We start from the raw sequence: 18,930 nt of genomic DNA, 5'->3' as shown, positions 1-18,930 counted from the left end.
GGACACCGGCGCGGTGCGCGGCTCTAATGAAGCCGTTTTCGTGAACGGACCCACCGTTGTCCCGCGGGTGGGAGCATGGATCGTTTCTTTATCGGCAGCGTTCGATCTGAGATCAACGTTCAGCTCCGTATATCCGTTCAATCGGGTATCGATTCCCGATGAAACTCGGACGTAATTCACGATCTCCCGTCGCCCAGGGACCTCCTCGATATCCTGCCGCGTGCACCGATTCCGATTCCGATACCACCGAGCTGGACTTCGATTCTCGTCTCTCCTGACTGCCGATCCTCGACGAGATATACTATTCGGGGAAGCCGTCGCGTCGCGCGCGATGCTTTTCGACAGTGCAGAGGACCCTCGTTAATCGCGAGACATTTTTCTGAACGCGACACCGTGCGTCGTGCTCGGTTATGAAAATTCACGGGGAACGCGGAGCGGCGTGTCTCGAGCATGTCCACCAGAGTTTTGGCTCATGTCGCGCGTCCACCCACGATCGGGAGGATATGGATGCGAGCAGTTAGTCTGCGGAGGGGTCCGCGACAAGCTTGAATCATCGCGGACCTGGCGATAACGCGACCCATGGGCCACGATCTTGGCCTGCTTCTTCCCGCTGGATGCTTCGATCTCACGGCGTTCCTCGCCGATCGAACCGGCGACGAAAGACGCGGCCACGGCGCAGGTGTGTCCCCCCGGCATAGCGTGGATCGCTAGAAAACGTTTATTGCGGCAGGACCGGTGGAAACGGACCCCCTTCTCTAGTCGCGTCGGTCCCATCTCATAAACGGCTCCGTTTTACGATCCCAACGGTGGTTTTCGCTGCACTTTTTGCCCGAGAGCTTACCTACCGGCGGAACGGGGCTGGGAAGAGCAGATCCCGTCTCGCTCGCCCCACCGTCGTCTGGCCGTTGTTCCTCGTTGCGCTCCCGCTCGCTGGATGGAACACCTACCGCGATAATTACGTGACATTTTGTTTTGCGACCGCAGGGGATTTTTTCCTCGCCTCCGTTCCGACCTCGCGCGTCGCTCCGAATCGCCGAAATCACCGCTTCCCTCGCCTTTCGCTGAACGAACTCGCCTCTCGGTCTCTGCCCGAGTCCGCTCGAATCACCGCGCGCCCTGCCGTGGCAAATTATTTACCCGTTTTAATTTCGGCCATTACCTTCAAATTATCTCGGCCGCCGACCACGAGTAGCCTAATTTTTATCGTCGTTCGGGACGGGGAGAAAATAATTTCGATCCCGTGATACCTGTCGGACTCGTAAACCATCGGCGAGGACGCGAGCCAAATCGGAAACCGGCCCCGGACGCGTTGGTCGCGCGGGGACGACCGTGCCGAGGATCGAGGGCCGACGAACCGTCGATTAGAAACCTCGAATTATCCCGAACGATTCGTAATTATCAGGAAATAACTCAATAAAGGCTCGCACCGGGTGGATTACCTACGTGGCGCGGGCCATCGATAAAATATCAATTTCGGTAATGGCCGGTGGGACGGAGCAGAACCGTGCGAGATGCGAGTTGTTGGAGACGCGAGGGGGATAGCCAGCGCGAAGAGAACGAAAGAGGAGAGGACGATTTTGACGCCTCTCTTTCGCGGCGGCCTTGCGACGTAATTACGAGGCTCGCGGAACACGGCGGTGGGTCCAGCTGGGCCCTTCGGCCTGCTTCCCTCTCCCCCTCACCCCCCCTGGCGACTCTCTCTTTCTCGGACATCTATCCTCGACCCATCCCCCGCCCCCTCTCCCCCGCCGAGTCGCGTCCCACCTTTCTCCGGCACCCTCGGATCTATCCGATTTGGTCGGTCGCGACGCGGTCAGCCCCTCGCGGTAGGGAAGAAAGCGATCGCGCGATTTCTGCACCGCGAGGAATCGGATCGTTCGTGCGTTCTTCCGAGTGAGAACAAAGAGAGAGGCACGGATACCTTCACAGTCAACGATCCGAGGAGCGGTGTATGCTAATTTACCAGGAATCCCTGTTCTTCTGTTTCTTCTTCTTCCGTTGCTGTTGTTGCTGCTGCTGCCGCCGCTGCTGCTGTTGCAGTTGTCTCTCCTTCTTGTTCGTCCAACATTGGACAGAAGAATGAGTCGAGTCCCCGGTTGACCAGGTGGTCCTCTCCTCGCGCGTACACACCCGAGTGCCCTCGACTTTTTCCCTCGCTCCGCCTTCGCTCCCGATGATCCCTGGCGTCTCGTCGCGTCTCGTCGCATCATGTCCCATCGAATCCACCGTGTCCCGGTACACGCAACCTTTCGCTCCTCCGACCATACGATCGGAGAAAGGTTTTCCTTGCGAGAGGAGACCTCCCTCCACGCGCGTATTCAATCGTCGCGACACCGATCCCGCCCGGATCCCCCCGAAGCCACGGATCCCCGAGCGTGAACGGGAGGTCCCGATTACGCGGGCAAACGTTCGCGCAAAAAATCCCCGCAATCTCGAGCGACCGCGATCCGCAGGCCGAGAGAGGGACCGACCTCTCGATCCGACGCGAGGACGGATTCTGCTCGCAAAGAGTATTTCCAATATCGTAAAACCATTAATTACCGAGTGGGCCGGTGTCCACGCATGCCTTCCCCTCGGCCCGCAGCGACTACTCAGGTGGCCGCCACCGACCGGATGATGTATTTCGGCGTTTTTGCACGGCATTAATAACAACGTCGCTCGGGCCCGGCCTCTCCGGGGGCCCTCTCTCAGGTGAAAGCGTCCCTTTCCTCTCGCGAAAAGGGAGACACGGCCGCTCGGTTTTCCACGCGGAGGCTTCTCTCGCTCGGTTCGGAACGGAATAGCGTACCGGTCGCCGCGTCGGGGGCGGAAAGGCCGTCGAAACGAGCGCGCATCGCGCGAATTCCTCGCGCAGACGTCGAAGCCTCGAGTGAAGGGGAAGGAAAAGGGGCAAGAGATAAACCTAGATAGGATAGGAATCTGGTTGTCGATGAACGCCGAGGAACACGGTGTACGGAGAATCGCGATCTCGTGCTTTCGTTCCCACAGTCGACGGGGACGTGGATTCCGGAGGAGATTCCCTTTGCTCGTTCCGCGGAAGACGGTCTCGAGGCTCGGCGAGAGGGCCCGGGGGCATAGAGGGGGGGAACGGACGGCCGAAAGAAGAGGGAGAGAAAGAGAGCGAGGAGAGAGAGAGAGAGAGAGAGAGAGAGAGAGAGAGCGTAAGCGGGAACGCGAGCGCGACCACGCGCAAATTCGGCTACCAAAAGGTGAGAGAGAAGGAGAATCAGCGAAGAGCCCTGTAACATGCCAAAACACCGATAATTCGACCGTGTGGTCTCGAACGTCAGCCGATATTCTTTCCCACGGATGGCCCTCGGAAAGGACGACGAGATCCAGGACCCGCCAAAAGGGATTCCTGCCATTCCGGGAGGGTATGCCCCGGCGAAGACGTCCACGACCCACCTTCATCCCAATCGCAAAAACGATAAATTAGTTGATTTACTCGCCCGTTTTTTATCGGGAAATAATTCCTGGCGAGGACGAGGCCTCTCGGACCGTGCAAGATTAGCGCAACAGGAAGCACGCCGGACTTCTCTTCTCCCTCCCCTGCGCAGTCCTCCTTCCCCCGTCTCCTACTCCCTTTTTACCTCCCCGGCTTCTTTCGGGCCCCGGTCTCCGTTCCCTAATCGTTTACTTTAACCTTTCTCCCCGGTTTTTATCGATTCGCCTCGCTTTCTTTCGACGGTGGAACAAGGCCGATCGGTTCGATCGCCGGACGACTTCTTTCTCTCCGAAAGTTCAGGGGTTAGCCGCGTCATCGGGGAACGATAAAATCCGGTCGGCGACGGCACACGACTCGGGGCCGATCACACGCGCCCGGCATCCCTGATGGGCCTCGCGAGCGAGCCGAGAAGCCCCCGTCTCCCGGGGGCCCTCGATTGTTAACCTCGTGGACAGAATTTCGTATTCGTTCGGCATAATGACCGAGCCCGTCGAAGAAGACGGATCCTCTCGCGAGACCGTGAGAGAACGACCGGTCCGCCGCCGCCGCCGCCGCTTTTGCACGCCGGGCCAGCTTTTTCGTGTTCGTCGCGCCGATCCTCGCCTTAAACGCGCGCGAGATAAACGTATTCGCCTGGTGCCAGCGGTGTCCCTCTTGCACCGGTTGGCCGTTGTCCCGGTGGAAACGAGGGGGGGGGGGCCGTATCGCGATTTCGCTCGGGCCCCCTTTTGCGCGTGGAGCTCCCCCCCGCCGCCGGAGAAGAAATTTGTTGGGCTCGAGCGACGGGAACGATCGCGCGACGGCCGAGATTTTCATCCGGCCAACAGAAATTGGCACGCGCTGGTACGAAAGGTCGGGCCCGGAGGCGGCGAGCGACAGACCCGAGAACCTCCCCCGGGGATCCGGCGAGCATTCCGGAGCGTGGAACGAGCTGCACGCGTGACGGCATGCGTAATAATAGTAAAACCGAATGAATTCGGCGCGCGAGGGTCTAGAAAGCGAGAGACCGGGGTAAAAAGCCGAGGGAGGTGGCCGCGGAGCTCGGTGCCGAGGCTCGGTCCGTGGCCGTGGCCGGTGCTGGAGAGCCGGAGCCGGAGCCGGAGCAGCAGCCGCGGTGCTCGAGTGACCGTGATGGAGACGAGGGGGTGGTCGGTCGAGATCAAAGGGGCCGCCGTGAGAAGTGGCCCGACTGCCCAAGATTCTTGTCTGCCGAGACACGCTGGAAGTCCCTCGCGCACCAAGAATTTGTTTTAGTATCGCGACGGACCTACTACCCTTCTTTACGGTGGCACCCGATTCCTTCGAGAGCCGCGCCCGAGGCCGATTCGAAATCGATCGGACGTCGATCGCAAGCCGCGCCCGGCCTCGCCTCCTCCGGTACGTACCAGTGGAAATACCGATCGTTAGAACGGGAAGGGAGGAGGCCGAGGACGAGGACGAGGACGAGCAGGGAGCAGAAAGAAAGCGACGGGGCCGAGGGAAGAAAAAAAAAAAAAAGGGCAAGGGAAACGTGGGGGGGGGGGGGGGGGGGGGGGGGGGCGGGGGGGGCGGGAGTGTCGGAACCATTAGCGCGGATGCCTGTTCGTATGCGGTCAGAATCCTTTTATCCCGTACAGAGATTCCTGCGGGATTCCTTCGTTCGTTATCATCGCGTGCAGCAGCGCGCGGCCAACGAGAAACGAAACAAGGTAGAAACGTAGGAGGATGGAACACGATGGGAAACGGCCGCGGGGGAGGAAGGCCGCGCGGGGCGAGAGGGGGAGGGGAGGCCGGGATGCGGCACGGATGGGGCACGGGGAGAACGAGAGGCTTGCCCCGCCACGGAGGGAAGCAAGAGGAGAGTCGAACCAGTCTTCTTCGGGGCACGGGCCTCCCACGATATTCGCCCGGCGAGGAGTTATGAAGTCGTCCGACTCCGTAGAACCAGTCGACTATATTTCGCGCGGGGAGAGGGATCGCTGTCCCCGCGGAAAAACCGGGGGGGGGAGATGGTTCGGTTCGCCACAGTTATACACAACACGCTTCTGTCAAACTTTCAACTCGAATGCACCTTTATTCGTTTCTCCATTTTTCCATTTTACACGTCCGTCCCATATAAATTACAAAAAAGAACACGACATCGAGACTCGATCACGCCTCGACTCGTCTTACTGTGCGCTACAAATACGTATCTTAATCACCGTTTTCTCGGAGGGAAAATTACGGGGTCTAAACGGGGAGGGGGGGGGGGGGGGGGGTGTGGGGAGGAGGAGAAGGAGAGGGAGAGTCTAAACACTGGTCTAACCAGGGATTTCTCTAAGTCTAGGTTGCAGTCAGCTCCGAGGGGAACAGGGCTGGGAGACGTACAAAAATAATTTATCCGCTCTCGCGCGCAGAGTGTCGGTCTTCGTCTCGGGAACGTCGATTATGTACAAAACGAGGCCTTCTTAGCGCGATTGTTTCACGAACGCGATCCTAAAAAATATACATATATATTTTTACATTCATATATTTGCGTTTGTATTTATTTATATTTTTTTTTTATTTATATATATATATAAAGATGCTGTTACTCTATACGTATATACAAGCACGCGATCCTGAGGACCGGAATAAATAACGAGTCTAGTACGCGTCGCGCGCATTCGCGAGCACAAAAGGGCGCGTGGCACGAGACCGAGGCTCGGGATTTTTGACATTGGAGGCGAAACGACTCGTCTCCTCTAACCCGATCGGATCGTGCGAGTTCTCGGCGCACCCCGCCGCTTCGATTAATCAGTACGCGTCCGTGGAACGTCGTAATAAATACATGAGAAAACGTCGTCGTGGTTCCGTCGATCGTTCGTTGCCGATCGCAAAAATTTCGCGTAATACTGGGAGAGGAGAGCCTTCCCTGTCGGTCGAAAGCTCCGCAGAGTATCGCGGTAGGATCACCTGGACCACCTTGTCTCGGACAATGGCGAGAGGACTTGTTGTGCGCGAGAGACTACGAGAACATCCTTCGCCGGGAAGGAGGTAGTCTCTTCGTGGAACAGGGAAGAAGAGGACGTGGAAGAGTGACGAGGTCAAGGGATGGGGAAGATAGGGCTCCCGGTAGGTGACCTAGTGGCACGTGTGTATCGTCTTCTTGATTCTGCAGAGTTGGCACTTGACCTCGCAACACCAGTGAAAGGTGCAGGCGCACCTCTCGACGACCGTCACCTCCTGGGTCTTGTAGCCTCTGCCGCAGCACATCAGGTCGCAGCCGTCCACCCCTATGCTGGTGTCGTTGCACTGTCTGCCGTGGGTGCCGAGGATGCCCAGCTTCGGGTTCTTCTCGCAAAACGGCGGAGACGGCTCCAGGTAGACCAAGTCCTTGGGCCCGGGCGGCTTGTGCTCCGGATTGTACGGCTTCAGCTGGAAGTTGTACCTGTGCCGGCGGCCCAGCCCGTCCCGGTGGCCGTGCACCGAGTTGCTGGCCGAGTTGCTGGCGATCGCGTTCCCGTTGCCACGAACTCGGTCCGCGTTGCTCACCATCACCCTGGACGCGCCGTCGAAGCGGTCCTTGAGGTTGTCGCCGACCACGCGGAAGTTCGGCAGCCTCATCCAGCAGGTCTTGACGGTGCAGGAGCCGGACATGCCGTGACACTTGCACTCCTGTCTCATCTCCGAGGAGACGTGCTGCGGAAAAACGTGAACGTCGAGACTCGTTTCCTTCTCCGGCTACACCTTTCTCGGTGCAACGACAGAATTTGCCACTTACCGCTCTGCCGGCCTCGTTGTTGTGCAGATTCATCTTCTCGCGCAGGTTCCGGCCGCGTTCGCCAGTATCGACGAACTCGCGGGAGAACTTGAAGCCGTAGCCGATGTTGTCCGAGCAGCCGCCCCATTCCCAGTCGCGAGAACCGGAAGGCGCGCGCGACTGATGGGTATAGTCGCAGGAACACGACTGTATGCTGCCCTCGCTACAAGCCCTAGCGATGCTGTGGGTCACCGCCGCGCTCGTAATCGCGTAGATGAACGCTGTCTCTCTGCAGCCTGCAACAAAAACTTTCCTCTAAATCCTGCGATTCCGGTAGATTCCCGTCGCTGCGGGTCGCTACTGGACAAAACTTTCACGGCGGTCGATATCGTGGGAGGCGAGCGAACAGGCGAGCGAGCGAGCGAGCGAGTCGAGCGGTGATCGCAGGGAACGTCTCAATCCTTCGGCGTGGACTACCTGCGAGGGCGCAGGTGTAGAAGGAACCCGCAACGGCGTGAGCAACCGACAAGGAGACACGAACGAGGAACGAGGAGGACCGACACGAACGAAGGAGGCAGAGGAGAGAGAGAGGAAGCGCGCGACCTTAACCCCGAGTGGGCTGACCCGAGAGGCACCTCGACCTTATCTGCATAAGGCGCAGGTGCCTGCCGGCACCTTTGCGACCTGTCGGTAGACTATCGAGAACGCAAGGGGAGGGACCGTTTCGCAAATTGCCGCGTTTATCGCGTCGCAGATAACGCGGCGGTATCTCCGAGTTTCTCGACGCTCGGCGAACGGTATCGGACGAACCTAAAGACGAGCGATGGATCGGGAACTCGGGAGGAGAGAGAGTCTACCTTCGGGACAATGCGATGTTTCCGTCGACGTTAAAAAGCCAGCCCAGGTGGGAAAAACCCTCCGGCGTCCGAAGAAATCGAGCGAAGCTGGAAATGAGATGTCAAACGGCTCGGTAGCCGAGAGAGATAATCGACCGCGTCCAATTTCGAAGCGAGATCCTGGATTCGTCACGAGTGTTTTCCGCGCGGCGGTGCAGCCTCGGTGGGCACCGACGGGCCTCTTCCTGCGTGCGCGCGCGCTCGCAGGGAGCCTTCACGGCGAGTAAACGCAAGAAAAGCGGAATGCCTCGTAGAAAGGTGCACGAAAAGGGAATAGAAAGAAAGAACCGATTTTCCCTAATCCCCGAGTCGTCCAGAACGAAGGCCGAGGGTCGACAACGGTAGCGACAAAACCTTTCCGGGCTTCCGAACGGTGGTGCTGCTCGCGACGAGCTTGGGGAACCAAGATTTACGCCGTTCCACCCTGTTACGTTGACCTGTCTCCTAGGTACGAAACTTCATTGGTTCCAGATACATATTATTCCTCATCATCCCTCCGCGCTACCATGACCGAGAGGATTTCACGGTCGATGGGAGTTTTTCTCGCGAAAACAGACCGCCCGTGAGATCGACGAAATTCTCTTCTTCGCGCACCTGGTGGTGCCGTGCCGCGACACCGTGGCTAGGATCTTTTCTTCGAATGCTTTACGATCGAGATAAGCCCAAGGACTATCGCCGAAGCGAAAAAATCGTTATCGGTCCATAAAACTCTGAAGGAGGATGAGGAGAAAGAGGAGGAGGAGGAGAGCGGCGCGGCTCGATAATCCCGTAGAGATCGGTTATTTGCTCGCGCCCGGTTTTCGACTTTCGGCGCGCGATAAACGGTTTGACGTTCGGTTTATCGTGCAAACAGAGCGAGCAAGGTGGAGACGGCTGGTTACCGTAGGACAAACAGTCATCGATGGAAATTCCTAGGCCGGGAGAGCCCCACGGCCTCGTACCTGTTCGGGCAAAACGCTCTCCCGCTCGGCGTTTCTTTCGAGAGGACGAGGAGGAAACGGTTCGCGCTCGAGATAAGGCTTTGAGCTCGGCGATCCGGCGATACCTAGCTCTCGAGAGCGCGACTCGTCAGCTTCGAGATCCGGCCGAGCGACATCGCGACGGCGGACGTTTCTGTCCGCTCTGAAATTCCGTGCCGATAAGATCGCCGGAAATTATTGCTACCGCGAGGAGGACCGTTCGCCGAGCCCCGAGCCGAAAGCGCCAAGAAACGAGGGAGAATCGCGACCGAGAGACGACGAATAGAATGGAGAAGAGAGCGAGAGGGAAAAAGGGAGAAAGAGAGGGAGAGAGAGAGAGAGAGAGAGAGAGAGAGAGAAAGAAAGTCGTCGTGCGACCAGCCGCGACATCGATCCACGAAAAACTGCATCGACCAGCTCGTGTCGTTCAAATGCGAGAGAGCGGGTCTCGTGGTTCGCGCGAGGGGCTAGAGGGGCGCGAAAACGCGACCGCCATATAGGCCAGCCTCTGTGCCGCGGGAACTCGTGCGTTCAGACCGTGGAAGCAAACAAGATGTAAAAATCACGGGGTACCGATGGTCGGAGGCCGGCCCATTGGCTCGCGGCTCACGTTTTCGCAAGAAATCGTGGCGTGCCGTCGACACATGTAGCCCATCATAGGCCGCGATTTATGGCGGCGTAACGCCGTCGCAAAAACCACGGACCGGGTCTCCGTATAAGACGCGACCCGCGCCACGCTGCTCCACTATCGATCCAATTTATTTATTCATTCGCCGATTTACGCGCCACCGTTGTTAACAACCGATCGATCCTCCGCTCGCCGAACGTTCGGGTAACTTTGAAGAAAAAAAAAACTGATCGCTTCCCGAGCGAACGCGATATTTCCACGCGCTACCCCGCCGACATCGTTCACGAACCTGGTTCCCGCGGCTCGCGACTCGCGGATCCATGAAATCGGAGGAAAACGCCGGCTACGCGGCGGTTCCCTCGCGGGATTCGCAGTTTACCGAGCAATTAGGCTACGGCTCGGGTTCCACGCTCGCGTGGCGCGAGGCGCGCTTCGCAGGCGCCGAGAACCAGGGAAGGAGAAGAGCAGAGGAGAAGAGAGCGAGCGAAACCGAGGGTAGAACGCCGATGCGGTAGGTGGCTCTTGGCGGCGAAATGATTACAGGCCGCAAACCTACTCACTACCAGCTATAATATCGAGTACAAACGCCTCCAAAAGTATCGCGGCAACCTCGGAGCGTGGACACGCGCGAAACATTCGGATCCTCCTTGGCCGTCCTTTATTCCAGCGATGTCCCTTCGAGGAATGCCGCCGGATAAATTTTCCAGATCAAGCGTGATCCAGAGATTGGTCGTAGCTCGAGAGAGAGAGAGACAGAGAGAGGGGGGGGAGAGGGAGAGAGAGAGAGAGACGCGTAATCGTGCACAATCCCAGACGTAATCCGGAAACTACCGTTTAGGCCGGCGCGCGACAACCAGTCAGCGCGATCCCCCTTCTCGATCTCCAAATACAGATGAGTACGCGCGAGCGTTACGGATCGACGATAGCGATCTGCGTTACCCCGGCGATCTACTCGCGAGTCCTAACCGGGCCGAGCAGTGCCTCGTTCAGATCTAATCTCGGGGATCGGTTCGATGACAAACGATACGGGGCACAGAGAAAAGGAGAGAACAAACCGGGGACAAACGAAGAAACCGGTCCCCTCCTTTCAGCGGGGGAATCGCAACGGGTGAAAGGTCGAGGCCTCGTTGCCGGCCGGGCGAAACGATGAATCCGTTTACGACTCAATTTTCACCGGGACGACAAAGACTCAAGGGTGTCCCGACGTTATTTGCAAATGCGATGCGACGGAGACGGGGCGAGGAGGGTCGGTGCCACTAATAAGGCCACCGAAACGACGGCATCCGTGCATCTGGCGACTATTAGGTGGACGTTTCACGGTCTGTTCGCCGATCCCCCGTTTTCGCCGCGTTTACAGAGAAAACTATTTGGGGGCGAGGGGGGGGGGGGGGGCGCGAAGATCAACCCCTCGGTCGATGGCGTGACGCCGCGAAAGGGTTGCGCACTCTACGGCGCGCGCGATCTCTGCTATTTTGTAGCCCGTGCCTCCTTTTTTCGGTTTTACTAGCGCGATAAGTGGCCATATGGGGACACTGGATGCGATGGGGTGGGAGCAGCGGGTCGAGCGAAAAAGCTCGGCTTACAATCGCCTCGACGAGATCTAAAAGAGCCGCAGGGGAGCCAGAACTGGTACAAGAAGGTCCATTATCAGGTTGCAAAACATACATCTGGTCGGTGAGGGCACGTGCCCGGGGTCTTCGGTGCAAGGGCACGCCCCTTTCGACCCCCTCGTCCTCCACGGCGCGGTGGCACGGTGATCCTCGCATCCCCGGTCCCCTCTTCAACCCTTCGAGCCGGGAGAACCGTCGCCCGACACCACGCCTGCCGTTTCCACGTCTTGGACATTCGAAAAACCGGCGACTCGACAGCGCGCCGTACGACCGATCTATGCCTCGCGAAATTATCGCGTACGGCTAACTAACCGTAATCCGGTTACCGGTACTCTAATTATGCGGCCAAAGGGTTAGTTTTCTACGGTGCTTCACCAATCGATCGGCTAACGATATTACCGCGTTGAAACACGAGCGCGGTGCGCCGCAGGTACGAACCCGCTCACCGATATCGTCACGATTATCGATCACGTACTGCGGTGATCGAAAGAGACAACGACCCTCTTTGATGCGTCGCGTCGCGTCTCGTCGCGTCGCGTCGCCTCGCGTCGTTGTACGCGACGGCACGCTGTCCAGGCATTCGCACGATAAGACCGTCGACGGATTTGTCGGATGCAATTTAGGGGATCGCGGAACCATCCTTCTCCTCTCGTCACACCTTCTTCTTCTTCTTCTTCTTCTTCCTCCTCCTCCGTCTCGTTCTCCACCTCCGTCTCCTACTCTCCACCTCCTCCCTCTCCGCTTTCTCCTCGTCCGAGACTCTCTGCTCGTCTCCGTTTCCACCGAAACTCGTCTCCTGTAAATCTCTATCGAGGATACCGGTTGTGTCGGACAATGGCTCGTTTTTTGGACGCGAAACGAGTCCACTTTGCGGTCCTTTATTTCTCCCGCGTGTATCGTACGCAGCGTACAGTCGGAATCATTCGGATGGTCGCGGCGACGGGAAGCGAGAAAAAAGAAATATGCAACGATTCCGAGAGCAACGCTCGCTCGCAAGAAATTGAACGCTTTCCCCGCACCGAGTTCCAATTAGCGGTCTGTGTGGCGATCGCGTAATTCCACGAACGATGATTGAATTCGATCCGCGGCGGCAGGCCGCGCCGCGCCGCGCCGCGCCGCGCGAGCCGGCGAAGATCAGCGACGGAAAAGAGAGCCGGCCGCTCGCGGAATAGAAAGGAAAATTCTGTTGTGCGCTCATGTGTGCTCACCTCTGTCGACGATCTTGCCGAACAGATTTTTCCCACGGAGGAAATTCTTGGTGGAGCAGTTCCATCGGCGGTTGCGAAATTGGTACTGGCACTCCGCGATCGCCTGGTTCGCGCCCCTGGCAACCGCCATCAGCACCCCTGGGTTTTCCCTGGCCAGCCGCCTCTGCTTTCTCCTCAAGGTCGCGTACACCGTGGGATCCATGTGCAGGGACGCCGGCGACATTGGCAAGAAATTGTTCGGCTCACCCGCCTTGGCGATTCCCCTGAACAGAGAAACGAGAACGTTAACCATTTTTCGTCGATCGTCGAAACGTCCGCGGCGTGTCGGAGGACGATGTGAAAAGGGTGGAAGGACGGCGAACGGTCCGGGAAGGGGGGGGAGGGTGGCGTCCAGGAAGGGAACCGATTCGAGAGTGATCGGGCGATCGGTATGTCACGAGCGTCCGTTCGACGCTAATTTCGTTGACGCGTAAAAACGACACTCCTCGGACACTCGAGGAGTCGGGCGGACGTGAGGAGACGGGCCACAGATACGAAACCGTGGAGAAAGAGAGACCGAGGGAGAAAGAAAAGGGAATCGACGGCGATGGTCGGGAAGGGAGGACCGGCAGGAGGAGCGCGGTGAAGGATTAGTTCGAAAGACGAAACTGGTTCAACAGTTTCGGTCAACGGTAGCCAGGGTATATATAAATCAAGCTGCCGCGCGAGTCGAGTCCAGCCTGCGAAAGAATTCGCGTCTCGATCGATCGAGCGTCGCGCAGAAAAACGCTTAAGAGCGTTCTGCTCGCGTCCCCTCGTGGGAAGAACGTGCAAACTTTCGTGAAAGGTATCGCCTCCTCCCGGCTACGAAACCCCGCGACCCTTGAACCGCGACACCGCTATTTACCATTCACTATTTACGACCGTCTTTAACGCCGGATCGCACGCGACTCGCCCGCTCGCGCGACCCTTCGGAAACAGAATACGTTTAATTATTTTTCCTGGCTCCCGTTCTCGTGTGGTACCACGCCGCCCAAAAGTTCCACGGCATTCTATTATAGATTCGAGACCTGTGCCGGGCGTCCGCGAGAGGCCAAACCTCGGAGAAAAAACGGTTTATAGGCTATAAAGTGTCTACGATTTTTGGAGGGTAGTGTAGCGGACGCGTGGGATCGGATCACTCGTCGCCGTCCATAATAAACAGCTAATCGGCGTCGTCGCCGCTCCGTCGACGCTCCGTTGTCAACGACTTTCTTGACGGCTAGCAGACTGGCAAGCAAGCAGCCAGGCGGACAGACAGACAGATAGACAGACAGACAGACAGACAAACGAACGGACAGACGAGAACCCGAACGGGATACGCCACCGCGAAAAGTCTGCTTCTCGTTGACACTATCGGTGCCTCTCGTCTAAATAAACCGGATCGCTATAGTACACGGCCCTCTTAAACCCTTTAACGAAGTGTCAGCCGGATCTAAACGAAGCGATCTGCTCCGAAATCCGCGAACGCGGTGTCGCAATCGCTCGGCAGACCGCACGCGTCGACTCGATGGCGTCAACGCGTTGTTCCCCGTCGTCGATTCATTTTCATCCTTGACGATGCGCTCGATAAGTGATGCCCATAAACAAGCGGCGAGAACCGGACCGGTTGGAACGTACCTATTGCCCGTAATTCACATCGAGCAGAAAAGCTCGTGGATCCCGTCTCGATTCCGTCCCTGTCCCATCCTTCCCCCGTCCACCTCTTTTGTAATCCGTCCACGTGTTTCCTGTCAGCCGAAATAATTTATCGTGTCGCGAGAGGGCTAATAAACAGAGCAGGAGCCACGCGACAAAAATCCGCCCTGAAATTCCGCGCGACTATCGCTTGGAATCGATTGAAATCGATCGAATACTGCACCCGCAGAGCTTCGATCGCCGAGTCCGCTTCGCGACGCCTCCAACCTGCTCCGACGTGTCACGAGTCCGAGCAGAATCGTTCGATGTCTTTTTCAATCGTCGACCAACTTGCTCTGCTCGTCCCGGCACGACCTATACACCTATACCCATACCTATACCTATACCTATACCTGTACCTGTACCTATACCTGTAACTATACTTGTACCTATAACTATATCTATCCCTCGTTTCCAATTGCGAACGAGCACGATAAATCCTGGTCGACTGTAGCTACCGGTTTTTACCAACGCCACCGTTGCTATTTGAAATCTGCCGATAGGAAAATGCCAGGTCGAAACGCTGGAGTCGAAGAAAACGTCAGGTGTCACGATTGTCAAAATATTGTAGGAAAGTCTGTTCCCGAGGGAATTGAAAATCATTGACACGCTCGACGAACGATCGAGTAACGAGCGAATCGACAGCGGAACAACGAATCGGCCGCCGGTTCTGTATTCCTTTCCCGTTATCGACGTTTGCATCGGGTCCGTGATCTAGGCACGAAGGGGCCACCCAGAATCGGCGCCGATTTTCTCAGACACGAATCGATTAGCGATTCTCCTGTTACCGGGAAATATATAGTCGATTTTGCGCGCGATACGTCTATTTCGGGGACCCCGTAACCCCCGACATCGTGTTCGTCGACGTAAATCCACCGAAAAGTCAATCCGCCTTTCGCCCATAAGAGTGCCGCGATAAATTACTCCCGGCTGCGAAATCCAGGTGGCTGGTTGTCCCACCGTGCACGCGTCCACGCGAATTTACCGACGTATTAGATTAATTAATTCGTAGGCAATAATTACCTGCGCGTGGCCGCGTCTTAAATCAACTCTCGCGCGGCTGGGAAAAGCGGCCGGGCTGCGGGGCTGATTTATCGCCGGCAGTTTATCGTTATGTGGATATTTCCGTGACTATCTCTTTCGGTTGTAAACGCGGCCCGTTGGTCCGGTCCGTCTAGCCGGCGAGACAGCGCGCGCAAGCATACTCGGTCCTCGCATGCTACGATCCGTACACCGCGCGCATTATTTATTACCCGGCTAATGAAGTTAGCCATTATCTAACGTCCATCGAACGTTTTCTTGTTCCAACGAGAAATCATTCGGCCAATCGGGACTTATGCACGTGCCGCGACTTATGATTAATGGAGTAATAAGAAGGCGCGCGAGCGGTCGCCCGGGTCCCGTGGCCGCCACCGTTCACTCGGCGAAAGATTCGGGGTACAGGTGTTAACGGCGCGGTGCAATTAAACTCTTGAAAGGTTAATTCGATCCCGGGGGAGTACCGCGAGTCGACGTGGGCGTCCCGCGTAATCGATTTCCTACGACGGGGGACAACAATGCACAGATCGGCGTCGACTTACCACCACATGGAGCCTCGTCCGCGGTTCTTGTTCCTGGTGATCTCGGCGATGCAGGCGTGGATCGTCACCGCGAGGGCGCCGATGATCACCCAGAGCCTCATCTTCCGGCTGGCTTGGGACGTGTCCGTGGTCGCGATCGGTCTCGTTCGAACTCGGCGAAACACCATACACCAGTCGTCTCACTCACCGAATTAGGAACATCACAGGTTACTCTCGGCGGCCGGAGATCGCGCACATAACAAGCGTCGGTTCGACGCGAACGGGCGGCTCGCTCGGTGATAGACTTGTCCTGGATTACCGTTCGAGGACGAGCAGTTTCGTGTTTGCGTTCGTAGGAGCACAGAGAGTGGATCACCTCGTGGACGGAGAGGACAAGCGGGTCGTCGCGCGGGTGCTTTTAAATCATCGGCGAGGACAGTCGCGTGGCCATTGCCCGGGGAATCCCGGCGAGTAAGAAAGAAGCGAGCGGTGCGGTGGCCCCTCGTCCACGATCCGAGTAGTCGGGCAGCCGAGAGCCAAGAGCAGTCAGCTGTCAAAGCAGGAGAGTTCGGCCGCAAGAACCGTAATGCCGACAGTCCGACAGTTGAGTGACTGTAGTTGGTTGCGGGCGACGTCGAGAGCCTCACGGAAACTCACCCCCCGAAGGGCTTTTTCGAGGGGTGGGTGTCACCCTTGCCGAGTTCTCGCCGAATCAGAGGTGGTGGGAGAGGCACGGTACAGCCGCCGCCAGGATACCTGGCAACCCTCCTCGAAGTTTTCTGTCGGTTCTGCCGGCCCGGATAATAATGGAGTTGTTCGAGCCCTGAAATCGGCAGTCGCTGCCGTCCCGTGTTCCGAGTCCCGAGTCCCGTGTCCCGAGTCCCGAGCAGGCGGCTCGGTCCGTTTCGTTTTGCCTGCTCAAGAACTAGCCCGTCCTGACTCGACCGCCGTTCTTCCCGAGCAACACGTCCCGTTCGGCAACGGCGATAGGAGCAGCAGCAGCAGCAGCCGTTGCGCTATCGCTCCTCGTACACCCGTATCGAGAGAGCCGACGAGAGAAGAGCTGCGTGCTGCGCACGGGCGCGCGCGCGCGATCGATCGACCGATCGAACGAACGGACGAACAACCGGCGGAACGAGCGAACGAACGTCGACCCGCGAGAAGAACGCGCGCCAAGGGGAGTCAAAGAGTCTTGGTCGTTTCCTTTTCTTTCGTCCGCGACTCGGGGGGTACGGCACCGCGATTCGAGAACCAATACCCTTCGACGGACAAGTATAGGCCTCGGTTAGCGACTGCACGCGCTCGTCCGCGGAAGAGCCGATCTCTCTTCACAGAGAGAGAGACCGAAACCTTCTCCCCTCTCCACCCCACGAAGTCCTCCGCTCCTTGCGTCTCGCTTACACCGTCACCGTCACCGCCACCGCCTCCACCTGCCTCCCTCCTCCCTCCTCCCCTCCCTCCCTCCTGGCCTACCTCCTTGCCTCCCTGCTCGCCTCCCTCCGACTGGTCCCGCCGTTCTCTGTTCCTCTTCCCTGGTCCTGTGTCCGAGGTTGTCTCCACACCTCCTCTCGCCGTTCCCTTTTCCTCGCCTTTTCCCTTTTCTCGCTCGTTCCCTCTTCCCTCGGCCGTCCGTTCCTCTTTTCCTTCGCCTCCGTGCCAAGGCGCGCTTCCTCTCTACCCAGGGAGATCGCACGACTCCCCCAAGATCGATCGGATCTCGCTCCGCCTCTCGTCGTCCAGCCTCTACCCTTCTTCTCTCGCCCGTTCTCTCTGCTCGACTCTCTTCTTTCCTGCTCCGAGCGGGAAGTCTCTCTCCCTCTCTCTCTCTCTCTCTCTCTCTCCTCCTTTTTCCTGCCTCCGCCGCCGCCGCCGCCGCCTCCGTGCTCGTTCACGCCGCGATTCCGTTCTCCTCGCTCTCAGGCGAGAGAGATGCGCGAGACGCGATTCCTTTCCGCGTCGATTTCTTTACGCGAGTCTGAGTGGCCGGCCGAAAATGTCCCGATCGGGATGTCCCTGGCATCGTGTATCGAGCATACAGATCGGGGAACGAGGCCCGTTGCGTCTCGGAAGGGCTCGCCACGCGCTGGACCCGGGGGGGAAACAGTATCTGGCAGGTTCTGACAGACGTCTCCTCCACGGTTCTCTCTGGTTCTCGCAGACGAGCACGTGGCTTTCAAGGGGAAATAGCAGGCGGTCCTTATCAAGGCCACGCCTATCGGCCTCCCCACCAAGCTCCCCGTGGTCATCGCGCAAGGAACTTTCGTCGTAGCTCTCCCACTCTCTGAAAAACGTCCCGGATGTTTCCCTCTCGCTCTTTCCTTTTCTCGCTTCTCTTCCCGCCCCTCGCGGCCACGCTCGTCTCCCCTGCTCTTTCTCTTTCCCTTTGTCTCTCTCTCTCACTCTCTCTCTCTTTCTCTTTCTCTTTCTCTCTCGCGCGCGCTTTCTCTCTCACACCTCTCTCTCTCCCCTAACCATGATTCTCGCTCGGCTGCCCTCTGTCGCTGTTCGCAGACTCTGGCCCACTCTGTGCATCCTTCTCCTCTCTCCTCTTTTTTTCCATTTATCCGGCAAGGCGCTCCTTCCTCGTTCCTCTTTGCTGGTTTCGGTATGCTCCGCGTAGTCCGTCTCGTTCGATCCGTTTCCCCTGCGAGACGCGTCGCGTCGCGTCGTTTCGCGTCGCGTCGCTCCAGCCACCCTTCCTCCAACGACGACGTCGAGGGTCGCCGAGGGACGTCGCGTCCCGGAGAATGCATGAATCGAAAGGTGGAGGCGCACATGCGTGCGTGCACGCGTCACTGTGTGGGAACCGTGGCTCGGAATGCAGCAGGGAACCAGCGTAGCCATGGAACCGCACCGCAGCTTCCGATCCTCCGCGCTTCGGAAGCTCTCCCGCCTCACCTCCCTCCGGCGCTTTTTCCCGACTGACATCTTGTCGTCCGCAGCGAACCCCTTTCACCCTCCGTTTCTCTTCCTCGTTTCCTCGGCGCCGGATACGTCGGTCGAACGGTGGAAATCGCGGTTCCATCCCCTTTTCTGGATCCGAGCGGACTCGACGGAATCAGCCGTTCGACGTTGCATGGCGACGCAAAATGGCGAGTACGGGGAGCGCCGACGATAGCACGCGGAATCGCGGGCGAAAGAAAAGTGCCGATCCGGCGAGGAAAGGTCGGGCGAAGGTTTAGGTGGCACGACGGCCGAGAAAGCGCAATTTACGAGCGGCGGGGGCAAAA

General features: G+C 58.1%; 1 protein-coding gene across 1 annotated transcript; it reads right to left on the bottom strand.

The window, feature by feature from the left end:
* Window positions 1-5,637: 5,637 nt before the first annotated feature.
* Window positions 5,638-16,950, bottom strand: Wg (Wnt family member 1 wingless). Its single transcript, XM_078193530.1, has 4 exons — window positions 15,722-16,950; window positions 12,447-12,709; window positions 7,167-7,441; window positions 5,638-7,084 (listed from the first exon to the last, which is right to left on the bottom strand). Exons 1-4 carry the CDS (start codon window positions 15,886-15,888, stop codon window positions 6,527-6,529), a joined length of 1,263 nt encoding a protein of 420 aa, XP_078049656.1. The 5' UTR covers window positions 15,889-16,950; the 3' UTR covers window positions 5,638-6,526.
* Window positions 16,951-18,930: the final 1,980 nt, after the last annotated feature.

The sequence above is a fragment of the Augochlora pura genome, chromosome 10, assembly GCF_028453695.1.
Source record: "Augochlora pura isolate Apur16 chromosome 10, APUR_v2.2.1, whole genome shotgun sequence".
Classification (NCBI taxonomy): Eukaryota; Metazoa; Arthropoda; class Insecta; order Hymenoptera; family Halictidae; genus Augochlora; species Augochlora pura.
The sequence above is the reverse complement of the archived record's forward strand: the minus strand, read 5'-3'. Positions and strand labels throughout refer to the sequence as shown.

Coding starts and splice junctions, on each gene's coding strand:
- Wg (XM_078193530.1), bottom strand. CDS start 15,888: ATGGTGTTTCGCCGAGTTCGAACGAGACCGATCGCGACCACGGACACG. Junction 12,710..15,721: donor GGACGAGGCTCCATGTGGTG/GTAAGTCGACGC, acceptor TTCTCTGTTCAG/GGGAATCGCCAAGGCGGGTG. Junction 7,085..7,166: donor ACAACGAGGCCGGCAGAGCG/GTAAGTGGCAAA, acceptor GTTTTTCCGCAG/CACGTCTCCTCGGAGATGAG.